The 13,229-nt window shown below is 48.6% G+C and overlaps 1 protein-coding gene across 4 annotated transcripts in view; it reads right to left on the minus strand.

The window, feature by feature from the left end:
• CEBPZOS (CEBPZ opposite strand) overlaps nt 1–13,229 on the minus strand; it is a 67,891-nt gene that overhangs the window by 15,401 nt on the left and 39,261 nt on the right. For 2 of the 4 annotated variants that reach the window (XM_069769096.1, XM_069769095.1), the window contains exon 5: nt 84–132. The exons of the other annotated variants lie outside the window; for them this stretch is intronic. In XM_069769096.1, the coding sequence (XP_069625197.1) occupies nt 132 (1 nt within the window). In that variant the 3' untranslated portion in view covers nt 84–131. The remainder of the gene's footprint in view (nt 1–83; nt 133–13,229) is intronic. 4 annotated transcript variants of the gene reach the window in all.

Consider the following 13,229-nt stretch of genomic DNA (forward strand, 5'->3'; position numbering starts at 1 on the left):
GTAGGTAACTCTTCACTTATGTCCTGACTCACAAATTGTATAGATGGGGGGTTAGTAGTGGGATTAAGAGCTGCATCACTCACATTAAAATCGCTGTATCATGTGTCCCTTGTTGTGATTCTTAGAATGATTCTATGATTAAAAAAAAATGTTATTAATGAGATTCCAAGGAAAATATGCACACTTGGGCTCTTTAGTAAGTCAGTGTGAGCCCGGCCTGACAGGAGTTACCAATGTGAACATCCCCTCCCTTAATGTGGACTTGCTGGCGATCTACTGATCATGTGTCACTGGTGTTGAAGACCCTCAGCAATCGGCTGGTTTTTCCATCTATGACACCCATGTGCTCTAATAAAAGCATATAGAAAGGGATGGGGACCTGTGTAGACAACTCCATGTGGCTCCATTTTTGGGTAGCTTTGCCATTAATGTTGTCAAAACATAGCATTTTCATAATAAAAATGTAACTGCAGACTGCTACAGTTCTCCATTGTCAGCTGTCTGGGTCCTGTCGGATCAGGGGTGATCGGGACCTGACGGTTTGTCGTGGAATTGCAGTATGGGGTCCTGTGGTTTCCATTAGTTCGTAGAGCAGCAGGTGATATGGATTAGAATAAAAGGGTGGAAACGTTTAGGCTATATTCACACTTAGCGGTTTTTACCGCGGAACCGCCGCGATTTTGATGCTGCGGGTCCGCAGCAGTTTCCATAGCGTTTACAGTAACATGTAAACCCTATGGAAACCGCAAACCGCTGTGCACATGCTGCGGGAAAAACCGCGCGGGAACGCAGCGGTTTACAACCCGCAGCATGTCACTTCTTTGTGCAGAATCGCTGCGATTCTGCACCCATAGGAATACATTGAACCGCTTACTTCCCGCATGGGGCTGTGCCCATGTTGCGGGAAGTAAGCGGATAATGTGCGGGTGGTACCCCGGGTGGAGGAGAGGAGACTCTCCTCCAGGCCCTGGGAACCATATTTGGGGTTAAAAAATAAAAAATCTGGTTATACTCACCCTCTGATGTCCGGAGCTCCTGGGCGCTGCACGCGGCTGTCCGGTCAGAGTTGCTGTGCGACCAGGACCTGCGGTGACGTCGCGGTCACATGACCGTGACGTCACGAAGGGTCCTTCTCCCACAGCATCTTAGGAACCGGACCGCCGGGTGCAGCGCCCAGGAGATCCGGACATCAGAGGGTGAGTATAACCAATTTTTATTATTTTTAACATTACTACTGATGCTGCATATTGCTGCATATGCAGCATCAATAGTATAGGCGGAAACCCGCAGCGGAAAACGCGGAACAAACCGCGATAAATCTGCAGGGAGAACCGCAGTTGTTTTGCCCTGCAGATTTATCAAATCCGCTGCGGGAGAACCCGCAGGGACCCGACGCAAGGTGTGAACATAGCCTTAGGTTTTAACATGCGACTCAATTAACAATGAGGCTGGTGGTTATTTGCAGCCTGTGATTTTGATTCCTTGATGTTGGAAACTTGATACATAACAGCAGTGGATATTATTATGACATCACTGGGGGCATGACATCACAATTGGTACAGAATGCATGAAGGTCTAATCCTCAACCATCTTGTGTCCCCAGGGGGAGTAGCTTGAGGAAGTCCCGGTAGGTAGCTGTTCACTTAACACTAAGGCCCCAATCTCACATTGTGTAGCTGTAGGGTGTTTGTGGTAAAGTTCAGAACTGAACCATTTACCCCTAAAAAATCTTAGCAAACATCTCTGAGTGACATGTTCTCTCTTGTGTATCAGGATGATTCCTTAAATAGGTTCTATAATATCATTTTCTTTTTTGTAATGTGGTGTTATGCTTCATTTAGTTCAGATGAGCAGCTGTAAAGAAGCACGGACAGATGACGGTGGCGCAGCAGGATGGCCGAGCAGAAACTACGGAAAATGTTGGAGCTTTATGGCAGCAGGAAGACAAGAACTGGAACCACAGGATATCATGAGGAGAATTGGGGCAACGGAAACTAGCGCAATAGAGTTACAGACTCTAATCAGACTTTCATGAGAGAGGCATCAGTTTTTCTCAGATGTGCAGATGGAAAAAAAAAAAGGTTTCTCCACCTTCTCCATTCTCTCAGTCTATGAAAATCGGACCGGTAATGTCCAATATTTTCATGGCCCCATAGACTTGCATGACAGATTTTGATAGAACCCTCAGAGGAAAATTGGACTTATCTCCAATTTTTTTGGCAGACCACTCTGTCTGAGGAAAAAAGTCTGATGGAGCCCCAAAGAATATCATGGGTAGGAGTGCTAATCGTCAAAACCACGGTTAGCACTTGTACGAGAAAATCGTTATGTGCACGAGCCCTTATGTGAAGTGCATCAGTGGGGTACTGGGTCCTGGGAAATCCACTGATTGCTCAAAACAGCTGCTCTATAGCATGCTACGCAACAGACAGAAGCACAGAGCTTCAGCCTGAGAGGGCTCAGATCTATGTACGGGCTCAGGAGAAAGTCTATAGGCCTGAATTCCGCTCTGTGTGCAGGCCTATGTACTTGCTCAAATAAGCACATTATATGTATATATATATATATATATATATATATATATACACATACACACATATATATATATATATATATATATATATATATATATATATATATATATATATTACGATTTTCACAGACTGACAGAATGGAGTGGGTTGAGAGACTTATATCCTTCCCTTTCCATGTAAGAGAAAAACTGATGGCACGCTCATCAAACTCTGATCAAAGTCTGATCAGAGTCTACAACACTATTATATACAGTGGGGCAAAAAAGTATTTAGTCAGTCAGCAATAGTGCAAGTTCCACCACTTAAAAAGATGAGAGGCGTCTGTAATTTACATCACAGGTAGACCTCAACTATGGGAGACAAACTGAGACAAAAAAATCCAGAAAATCACATTGTCTGTTTTTTTATTATTTTATTTGCATATTATGGTGGAAAATAAGTATTTGGTCAGAAACAAAATTTCATCTCAATACTTTGTAATATATCCTTTGTTGGCAATGACAGAGGTCAAACGTTTTCTGTAAGTCTTCACAAGGTTGCCACACACTGTTGTTGGTATGTTGGCCCATTCCTCCATGCAGATCTCCTCTAGAGCAGTGATGTTTTTGGCTTTTCGCTTGGCAACACGGACTTCCAACTCCCTCCAAAGGTTTTCTATAGGGTTGAGATCTGGAGACTGGCTAGGCCACTCCAGGACCTTGAAATGCTTCTTACGAAGCCACTCCTTCGTTGCCCTGGCGGTGTGCTTTGGATCATTGTCATGTTGAAAGACCCAGCGACGTTTCATCTTCAATGCCCTTGCTGATGGAAGAAGGTTTGCACTCAAAATCTCACGATACATGGCCCCATTCATTCTTTCATGTACCCGGATCAGTCGTCCTGGCCCCTTTGCAGAGAAACAGCCCCAAAGCATGATGTTTCCACCACCATGCTTTACAGTAGGTATGGTGTTTGATGGATGCAACTCAGTATTCTTTTTCCTCCAAACACGACAAGTTGTGTTTCTAACAAACAGTTCCAGTTTGGTTTCATCAGACCATAGGACATTCTCCCAAAACTCCTCTGGATCATCCAAATGCTCTCTAGCAAACTTCAGACGGGCCCGGACATGTACTGGCTTAAGCAGTGGGACACGTCTGGCACTGCAGGATCTGAGTCCATGGTGGCGTAGTGTGTTACTTATGGTAGGCCTTGTTACATTGGTCCCAGCTCTCTGCAGTTCATTCACTAGGTCCCCCCGCGTGGTTCTGGGATTTTTGCTCACCGTTCTTGTGATCATTCTGACCCCACGGGGTGGGATTTTGCGTGGAGCCCCAGATCGAGGGAGATAATCAGTGGTCTTGTATGTCTTCCATTTTCTAATTATTGCTCCCACTGTTGATTTCTTCACTCCAAGCTGGTTGGCTATTGCAGATTCAGTCCTCCCAGCCTGGTGCAGGGCTACAATTTTGTTTCTGGTGTCCTTTGACAGCTCTTTGGTCTTCACCATAGTGGAGTTTGGAGTCAGACTGTTTGAGGGTGTGCACAGGTGTCTTTTTGTACTGATAACAAGTTTAAACAGGTGCCATTACTACAGGTAATGAGTGGAGGAAAGAGGAGACTCTTAAAGAAGAAGTTACAGGTCTGTGAGAGCCAGAAATCTTGATTGTTTGTTTCTGACCAAATACTTATTTTCCACCATAATATGCAAAAAAAATGATAAAAAAACAGACAATGTGATTTTCTGGATTTTTTTTTCTCAGTTTGTCTCCCATAGTTGAGGTCTACCTATGATGTAAATTACAGACGCCTCTCATCTTTTTAAGTGGTGGAACTTGCACTATTGCTGACTGACTAAATACTTTTTTGCCCCACTGTACGTGGCTGCTGAACAGAGGCATACCTAAGGGGCAGCAGCCGGGGCACATTCCCCAGGCGCAGCCTACAGTGGGGCGCAGTCGGGCCGCCTAATGTGGCAGTGTCTCCCTCGGCGGCTGAATTCTGCAGCCCCCCGGACTGGGAGTCAGCCGTTTTCCGAGCTGGATGTCAAGCTGACAGCCGCCTAACAGAAGCTGCAGTGCATCGGCTCCCAGAGAACAATTGTGCGCGGGTCTTACATACGCAAAACAGAGTACAACTGAGGCTCTGACCGCCGCGTCAGAGCGACGCCAGCAGTGATCAGGTCATGTGATCACACTGCCGATGTGGGGGTCATATTTTGTGCAGGGAATATAGTGAGGGGCAATTATGTATTCAAGGTCTGAGCATAGGGCAGATATTTTTATTCAGGAGCTTTATACTGACACTGCGGTGGATGGATACCATGCTTGGCATAGGTGGCTTTCCTTCATAGGATGCTGCCCTTCCCGTGGTTGTTCCTTCCCGGGGAAAGGCCTGGCTATTCACTGCTTGCGTCGAGAAACACGTGATGGTGTCTCCGCAGCTTCTTTACATGCATCTGCATATTTCCCATAAGAGATGAGGGCAGTGTTCTGGAATCACTGCGTTGAGAAACACGTGATGGTGTCTCCGCGGTGTTGGATGTTTTGGTCTCCCCGAGGCCAATCATCTGTGCCTTTACTGCGGTATTTAAGGGCATTGTGTGGGGAAGTCTACAGAAATGAGCTGTGGATGAGAAAAGTCATCATGGGGTCTGGACATAATGAAGATGAAAGGAAAGAGACGTTGTCTCTGTAGTTGTTCATCTAAAAAGGTACCTGGATGTTAAAAATGTTTGTGATACTAATTCTCAATTTTATTTCTGTTACAAACATTAAAGGGGTTGTCCAAGTTTGCAATGAGACTGCAGGCTTCTGAATTCTCACAGTGCGCACTGCACGCTGTCAGGATTCTCTTGTGCCGGCGATTTGCATACATGCGGTCACGTGCTGACTAGATATGAGTGGTCTCACTCAATGAAAATTAATTGAGCGAGGCCGGACATGTTTAGTCAGAATGCGGCCAGAACTATACAAATCACACACACATGCTCATTGCTCACATGACTGTCCACTCATGCCATCGGCAAGGAAGAGTCCTAAAAGTGTGCAGTGCATGTGCTGTAAGTATTCAAAAGCCTGCAGTCACATAGTGACTGCAGACTTTCATCTCAAACCTGGACAAGCTCTTTAATTATAAACTGAAGCCCTGTACAATGCCAATCCTAACAGCGAGTCATATAGTCACTGTCAGGATTCAGCTCTTTTTGCATGTTCCAGCCACTTCACTCATTGGTGATTTTCATGCTTAGAGTCACATGACAACGAGCGTTTCTTCCTGCTTCTTTCAGTTTTTCACTGAACATTGAATCAGGGTGAGCAGCTCGTTAGCACGTGACTGACTGCAAATCGCATATGTGCTTGGGGGGGGCACTAAACTTAACTCTTGCCCTGGGTGCCAGAAAACCTAGATACACGTCTGCTGCAGAAGCAGGGGACCGCTTTGTGAATTTGTGCCCTTAACTCCTGCCTTTCATAGGTGTTTAGCAGCCTTGTGGTGCAATAAATTACCCGAAGTGCAGCCTATCCACACTGGTAGACTTGGCTTCGGATATTCAATGAACGATTTGTTATAAATCACTCAGTGTGCATAGGCTGACAATATTCTTGGCAGCACATGTCCTGTTTACACAGTATTATGTGGAGTCAAGAACAATGATCTTTTTGAGCAGCACAAAAGATAATTTCACCTGATGAAAGAGTGTTTTGCTCATTGATTGGATGATCGACACCCTATTTAGACGGCCCAATTTTCTCTATCGCCTCATTGGGGGACACAGGAACCATGGGTGTATGCTGCTGCCACTAGGAGGCTGACACTATGCAAATAAAAAAGTTAGCTCCTCCTCTGCAGTATACACCCTACTGACAGGAAGTAGGATATTCAGTTTAGCTTAGTGTCAGTAGGAGGTGGACACGGGTCTTTTATTAGACCCATATCTACCTCCGTGTGCGTCGTTCCTTTTCAGGTACCACGGAGGGATACAGGGTGAGCAGTCACACCTGTACTCCCACAAAGAGACTATGAGTATGGCGTGTACTGCCACCCCGTATCCTCATACATCTAGTCGGCAGGACCCCAGCCCCTAACACAGAAGCGTGTTCAGGTGATTCGGACCCGGGCCTGCCTCCGTCTCCCACCCACTCGCCCACCAGAGCCTGTCGGTTCGAGGAGACACGGACGTCCCACTATGCTGGATTATCGGACGTCCGATCTTGGATGGGGAGGTACTCTCTCTCTCTCCCCCCAGGTACAGAGATAAGAAGATCACAGAAGATAGAAGATCGGGAAAGAATAATAGTGGGCCCCTTAATTCAGGTTACCTTTGCAGCAGTTTTAGGGCTCTCCTCAACACTTCCCCCGCGCTCCGGTGGTCATAATAATAATAATAATAATAATCTTTATTTTTATATAGCGCTAACATATTCCGCAGCGCTTTACAGTTTTGCACACATTATCATCTGATGTAATCTAGGTCCCGGCCTCTTCCAGGCCTAGCTGCAGAGTGGGGCATCAGGGGTCTTTTCCCCTTTAATTCTGGGGGTATTTGGGGCTGCAGGCATTGTTTTGCAGCGTTTTTCTATCCTCCGCGCCGCTCCCCCATCCTCCGGCGGTCACCAGCTCTAATTTAGGTCCCAACTTCACTCGGGCCTAGCTGCAGGGCTGGCTCCGCCCCTCTTCCTGCTTTTCGGGCGGGCTTTTTACTCACCTATCTCTTAGTCAGCTCCTTCCTGCCGGAACTTAGCTCCGCCCCCGGCACTTGGCTCCGTCCCTGGCCCAGCGGTTTAGCTCCGCCCCTTTCCCCTGTCTCAGAGCAGGCTTTTCAGCATGTGTCCCTGCAGTGTGCGCTTTTTCACTCCTGGACCTGGACACCCTCTTGTGACTGCCATTTTTCCTAATGATCCAGATTGTACTTGTTTCCTGTGGAGCCTTCTCTTCCTGGCACAGCAGCCCTACAGTCTGGAGCTGAATACAGGATGACTGCACCTACTGCGAGTAGCTGCTCTGCAGCCTGACACTCTCCTCGGCTCTCCTGTCCCCTAATGTTCTGGCATCAGTTAATGGGTCTGCTCATCATGAACCCACCGTCCAGGAGTTCCTACCCCGGGTGAGACCGAGGCCCCTATCCCTGGGTGGGCTTTCCTTCTGTCTCGGTCTGTGGCGGACCTCACCAGGATGTCACGACCCTGGTGTCCGTGCTTGACAGAATGTCCCTCCCAGCCCCCCGCAGTTGCCAGTGGGTCACAGGATTCTCCGTCCGGCCTTTTCAACACAGGTTACAAGAGATCCAGACAGGAGCGAAATTCTAAGTCCTTTTCCCGCTCCATCTCGCCCTCCGGTCTGGCACGGTGAGATCGCTCTACCAGATCCTCCTCTCCTGAGTCAGACGGGCGTCCTCGGTCATGTTTTCAGAGGAAGATTCAGACTTGGTTTCACTACAGGACTCTAGCATGAGTGATGGGGTACAAAGCCTTATTGTTGCAGTCAACCAGACCTTAGGCATCATGGATACCTCTACGGAACCCGCAGAAAAGACGGTTTCGTTTAGACGGTCAAAACTTCCAAGGTCTTTGCTCCACACACTGAATTTGTTGTGGTACTTGCCAGGGGAAAGGTGAACCATACCAGATGCTTTCAGACAGGGAAACGTCTCGGCATCCTGTATCCCTTCTCCCCTGAGCTCATCGCTAACTGGACTTATTCCTCGGCAGCGGACTCGTCAATCCCCAGACTGTCCGCCAGCATGGTCCTTCCACTTTCTAATGCACATGGATTCCAAGGATACAATTATAGAATTGCTGGAAAAATCAGCCTTTTGAAGTGGCTGCTTCTGCTTTGCGCCTCGGCCATTGCCTCTACCTGGGTCTCAAGGACCACAGCTAGATGGACCAAACAGCCTTGAAAGGGCACCACGGCTGGACCTCTTCCGGGGGAGCTGGCCGACCTGACGGACCAGATTTCCTATGCAGGGAAATATTTGGTAGCGGTCTCCCTAGATGCGCGTCTTGTGCAGCTCAGGTGTCCAGCAATATGGTGACCATCTGGCGGAATATTTGGCTCAAGACATGGCAGGTGGACTTGTTTTCAAAGAAGTCCCTTACCAGCCTCCCTTTCCAGGGGGCCCGTCTTTGACTACATGCTGAAACAAATTATTAAGGACGCCACGGGAAGCACGAGCGTCGTCGGCTTCCCCTGATATGGCAGTTCAGCTCCCTTTTTGTCCTTTCGCTGTTTCGCGGCGTCGGAATATTCCTCTGGCTAGCACAGACCGCGGTCTCGCCTGGCTAGAGAAAAGGCTTCCTTCAAGCCTACCCTTTCCTGGCGTTCCCGCAATACCCATGGTAGGTCCACCAGGCCCAGACCTGGCAGATCTTCCTTGGCATAACTCGTGGTAAGGGCCCAGCGTTCCTCCCAGTTTGGGCGGGTGTCTGTTTTTTTTTCCAGGGACGTTTGGCTTGCCTCGGTGGAGGTCAGGGAGGTGGTATCCTCTGGATACAAGATAGGGTTCGCTTCGCGGCCCCGGAATCGCTTCTTCGAATCCCACCCTCTAAAAAATCCTAATCTGATCCCAGGTTTCTTTGCGCCCATTGCCTTTCTTCTTTGTTCGGAGGTTATCGTTTCCATCCCAGAGTAGGAACGCTTCACAGGTTTCTATTCAAACCTGCTTGTAGTGCCGAAGAAGAACGGCGCAGTTCGACCCATCTGGTTCCTAAGTTAGAGAACAAAAGGTTCCGCCTGCGGCATTTCAGGATGGAGTCACTCTGTTCAGTATTGGCTTCCATGGAACCACAGGAATTCCTGTGCTCCATAGATATCCAAGAAGCCTATCTCCATGTTCTGATTTTCCCAGCACACCTGAGTCTCCTGCATTTCGTGGCGCAGAAGAGTCATTTCCAGTTCATCGCCCTGCCACTCGGTCTTGCGACCGCACCCAGTGTATTCATAAAGATCATGGCTACATTTATGGCCATTTTGAGGATCAGGGGCCTAGTGCTCATTCCGTACCTCGAAGACATCATCAAGGCTCCGCCCCTCTCTCAGGCACAGGAGAGTCTGACCATCGTCCTCGACTCCCTGTCCCGTTTCTGGTGGCTGGTCAGCAGAACAAAGTCTTGTCTTGTTCTTAGGCATGCTGTTCGACACCCGTCAGTCGAGGGTTTTTTTGTTAGTTTTTCTTCTCAAGGAGAAACGAGCAATTCTCCAGGACGGAGTTCTCTGTAAGGCCCTCGGCTGCCTTCCTTCCGTTCAGCAATGAAGGTCCTGGGACAATTGGTGGCAGCATCGGAAGCGTTCCTTTTTGTGCTGTTCCACTTCAGCAGGCCATCCTTTCTCAGTGGGACAGGTCTGTGCTGTCTCTGGATCGTCCGATTCGGCCTTCCGTCTGATTCTAATGGTCTCTCAGCTGGTGGCTGTCATCCCCTCTCATTCCCCAGGTCCGATCCTTCCTTCTCGCCCATGGCAGGTGGTGATGACGGTCACCAGCCTTCCCGGCTGGGGCGCGGTTTCCCGCAATCCATCAGTGAAAGGGGCGTTGGTCCGAGCAAGATTCTCCTCTGCCGATCGACATCCTTGAGATAGGGGCCATTCTTCTGTCCCTGAGTGTCTGGGAAAGGGTTCTCAGAGGTCTGCCAGTCAGATTCCAGACGCCCATTGCCACGGCTGTGGCATATGTCAATCACCAGGGAGGGAATCAGTCTCTTGGAAATGGCGGAGGTATCCAAGATCCTCTTCTGGGCAGAGGCGACGGTTCTGGCACTATCCGCAGTGCATATTCCCGGCGTTGGCAACTAGGCCGCGGTTTTTTTCTCTGCCATGAGGGCCTTTCTGCAGGAGAGTGGTCCCTGCATCAGGAGGTCTTCCTTCAAACTTGCCTTTGATGGGGATCTCCGGACTCGTATCTCTTGGCGTCGCGACTGCTTAGGAAGGTTCCACCGTTTGTTTCCGGGTCTGCGATCCGTTTGTAGTGGAGACCGATGCTTTGGCCATTCCTGGGTCGCATTTTGTATTTCCCTATCTGTTTCCTCCCCTTCCCTTCTTCCCAGGCTGTTGAAGATCATTGCGGAGGGGGTGCCGGTCTTTCTGATCGCACCAGATTGGCCCAGAAGGTTCTGGTTTGCTGGGATCGTCAATCTCCTCGCGGACTTCCACTGGAGGCCCCAGACAGGCCAGATCTTCTGTCCTAAGGACCGATCTGCCACCAGAGTTCTTGGTTGCTCAATTTAACATCTTGGCTGTTGAAACCTTCTATTTGGCCTTTTCTCAAGGTGGGACGTGATGCTGGCCTTGCCCTTAGTTCTCTAAAGGGTCAGGTAGCAACGCTTTCCATTCTCTTTCTGAAGTCCCATTTCAGAAGTCCTTGGCTTCCCGTTCTCAGGTCAGATATTTAGATCTGAGAGACCTCGGTGGTTGATACCTCTTAATGACTAACTGAAAAGATGGTAGCAAATTGCAAACCTTCGAGACTTCTCAGGCCTCTTCATCAGGCATAGACTAATTCAATTCCAAATATTTGTCTAACTACTGGCTATCACGGTACAAGGATATATATCCGTCCCGTTCTCAGGTCAGAACTTTTCTTCAAGGAGTGGTGCATGCAGCTCTCTTGTACCGGACTCTCGTGGATCCCAGGGACCTCAATCTTGCTCTGGAGGCTCAGTGGGGTTCCCCCCCTTGAACCTCCCCATGAGGCCTCACTGTCTGTTCTGTCCTGCAAGGTGTCGTTTCTGGTGGCAATCACCTCCATTAGGCGCGTCTCGGAGTTGCTGGCTCTCTCCTGTCGCCCCATTTCTTGGTTCTTCACCAAGATAAGGTAGTTTTACAGCCATCGTCGCCTTTTCTTCCCAGGGTGGTGTCCTCCTTTTTACTTCAATAAGATCATCCTTCCCACCTTTTGTTCTGCTCCGACCTATTCTCTGGAGCGTTCGGTGAACAGGCTAGACCTGGTCAGGGCAGTGAGGGTCTATTTGTCTAGGACCGCCTTCTTTAGGAAGACGGACCGTCTATTTGTCACTCCAGACGGTGCGCCAAGAGACCTGCCGGCCTCCAAGGTTATGATTGTTCTCTGGATCAGAACTAGTATTCTGGAGGCTTACCGGGTCAGGAATAGAGTGACTCCTCCTGGGATTAAGTCTCACTCTGCCCCGGGCAGTGGGCGCCTCCTGGGCGGTACACCATGGGGCATCCGCCCTACAACTTTGCAAGACAACCTGGTGTTCCATTCACTCATTTGCCAAATGTTATAAGCTCCATACCTACGCTTCGGCAGTTGCCAGCCTAGGCGGAAGGATCTTGCAGGCGGCAGTGGTGAGTTCTCCGACCTGAATGGAGTTTTTCTGCTGTTCCCACCCCAGGGACTGCTTTGGGACGTCCCATGGTTCCTGTGTCCCCCAATGAGGCGATAGAGAAAACAGGATTTTTGGTTGCTTACCGTAAAATCTGTTTCTCAGAGCCTTCATTGGGGGACACAGCATCCTCCCAAGTTGAACAGCTCTGTTTTATTGTGTTATATTGTCACAGTTTGACTTTCTATCTTTAACATGTTGCTTCTCCTACTGCTTTCTCACTAACAATATCCTACTTCCTGTCGGTAGGGTGTACACTGCAGAGGAGGAGCTAACTTATTTATTTGCATAGTGTCAGCCTGCTAGTGGCAGCAGCATACACCCATGGTTCCTGTGTCCCTCAATGAAGGCTTCGAGAAACAGATTTTACGGTAAGCAACCAAAAATCCTGTTATTGTGAACGAGCGTCCCTAGGAAACTTGTTTGCAATAATCATGCAGTGTAAATGCACCTTTGGCAGCAGAATATCTATTGCTTATTAGATCATCAAAGTATTCATGGCATTATATTGTAAACTCCTAGGAGCAGGGTGTAGATTAGTCTGTAAACTCTCAGGAGCATCCTATATATTGTATATTAGATTGTAAGCTCCTAGGAGCAGAGTGTAGATTAGTCTGTAAGCTCTCAGGAGCAGCCTGTATAGTGTATATTAGACTGTAAGCTCCCAGGAGCACGGTGTAGGTTAGTGTGTAAGCTCAACAGTAGCCTGTATAGTGTAAATTAGACTATAAGCTCCTAGAATCCTTATAATCCGTCACAATGCGTCGTTTTGGGGAAAAAAACGCATCCTGCAAATTTGCCCGCAGGATACGTTTTTTTTCCCATAGACTTGTATTACCGATGGATCGCGACGTTTGGCCACGCGTTTCGCGGTTATGCACTGGTTGCGTCGGATTTTGGCGGCCCGTCGTCTGGAAAAAACATTCAAGGGAACGTTTTTCTGTGCGTTGTATCCTGTTTTTCCGTCTGCGCATGGCTGGCAGTAAATCTCTCTTTGTCTCTTTCCTCCCCGGGACTGCAGATGGAAATGTGAAAGGACACACTTCCGTCGGTAAGTCGCGCCGACGCTTTGTGAAGGGCGACTATCGATGGAAATGTGAAAGTAGCCTTAAGGTACCTTCACACATAACGATATCGTTGCTTTTTGTGACGTAGCAACGATATCGTTAAGGAAATCGTTCTGTGTGACAGCGACCAACGATCAGGCCCCTGCTGGGAGATCGTTGGTCGCTGAGGAAAGTCCAGAACTTTATTTCGTCGCTGGACTCCCTGCAGACATCGCTGGATCGGCGTGTGTGACACCGATCCAGCGATGTCTTCACTGGTAACCAGGGTAAACATCGGGTTACTAAGCGCAGGGCCGCGCTTAGTAACC

This window comes from Ranitomeya imitator, chromosome 5 (assembly GCF_032444005.1).
Source record: "Ranitomeya imitator isolate aRanImi1 chromosome 5, aRanImi1.pri, whole genome shotgun sequence".
Taxonomy (NCBI): domain Eukaryota; kingdom Metazoa; phylum Chordata; class Amphibia; order Anura; family Dendrobatidae; genus Ranitomeya; species Ranitomeya imitator.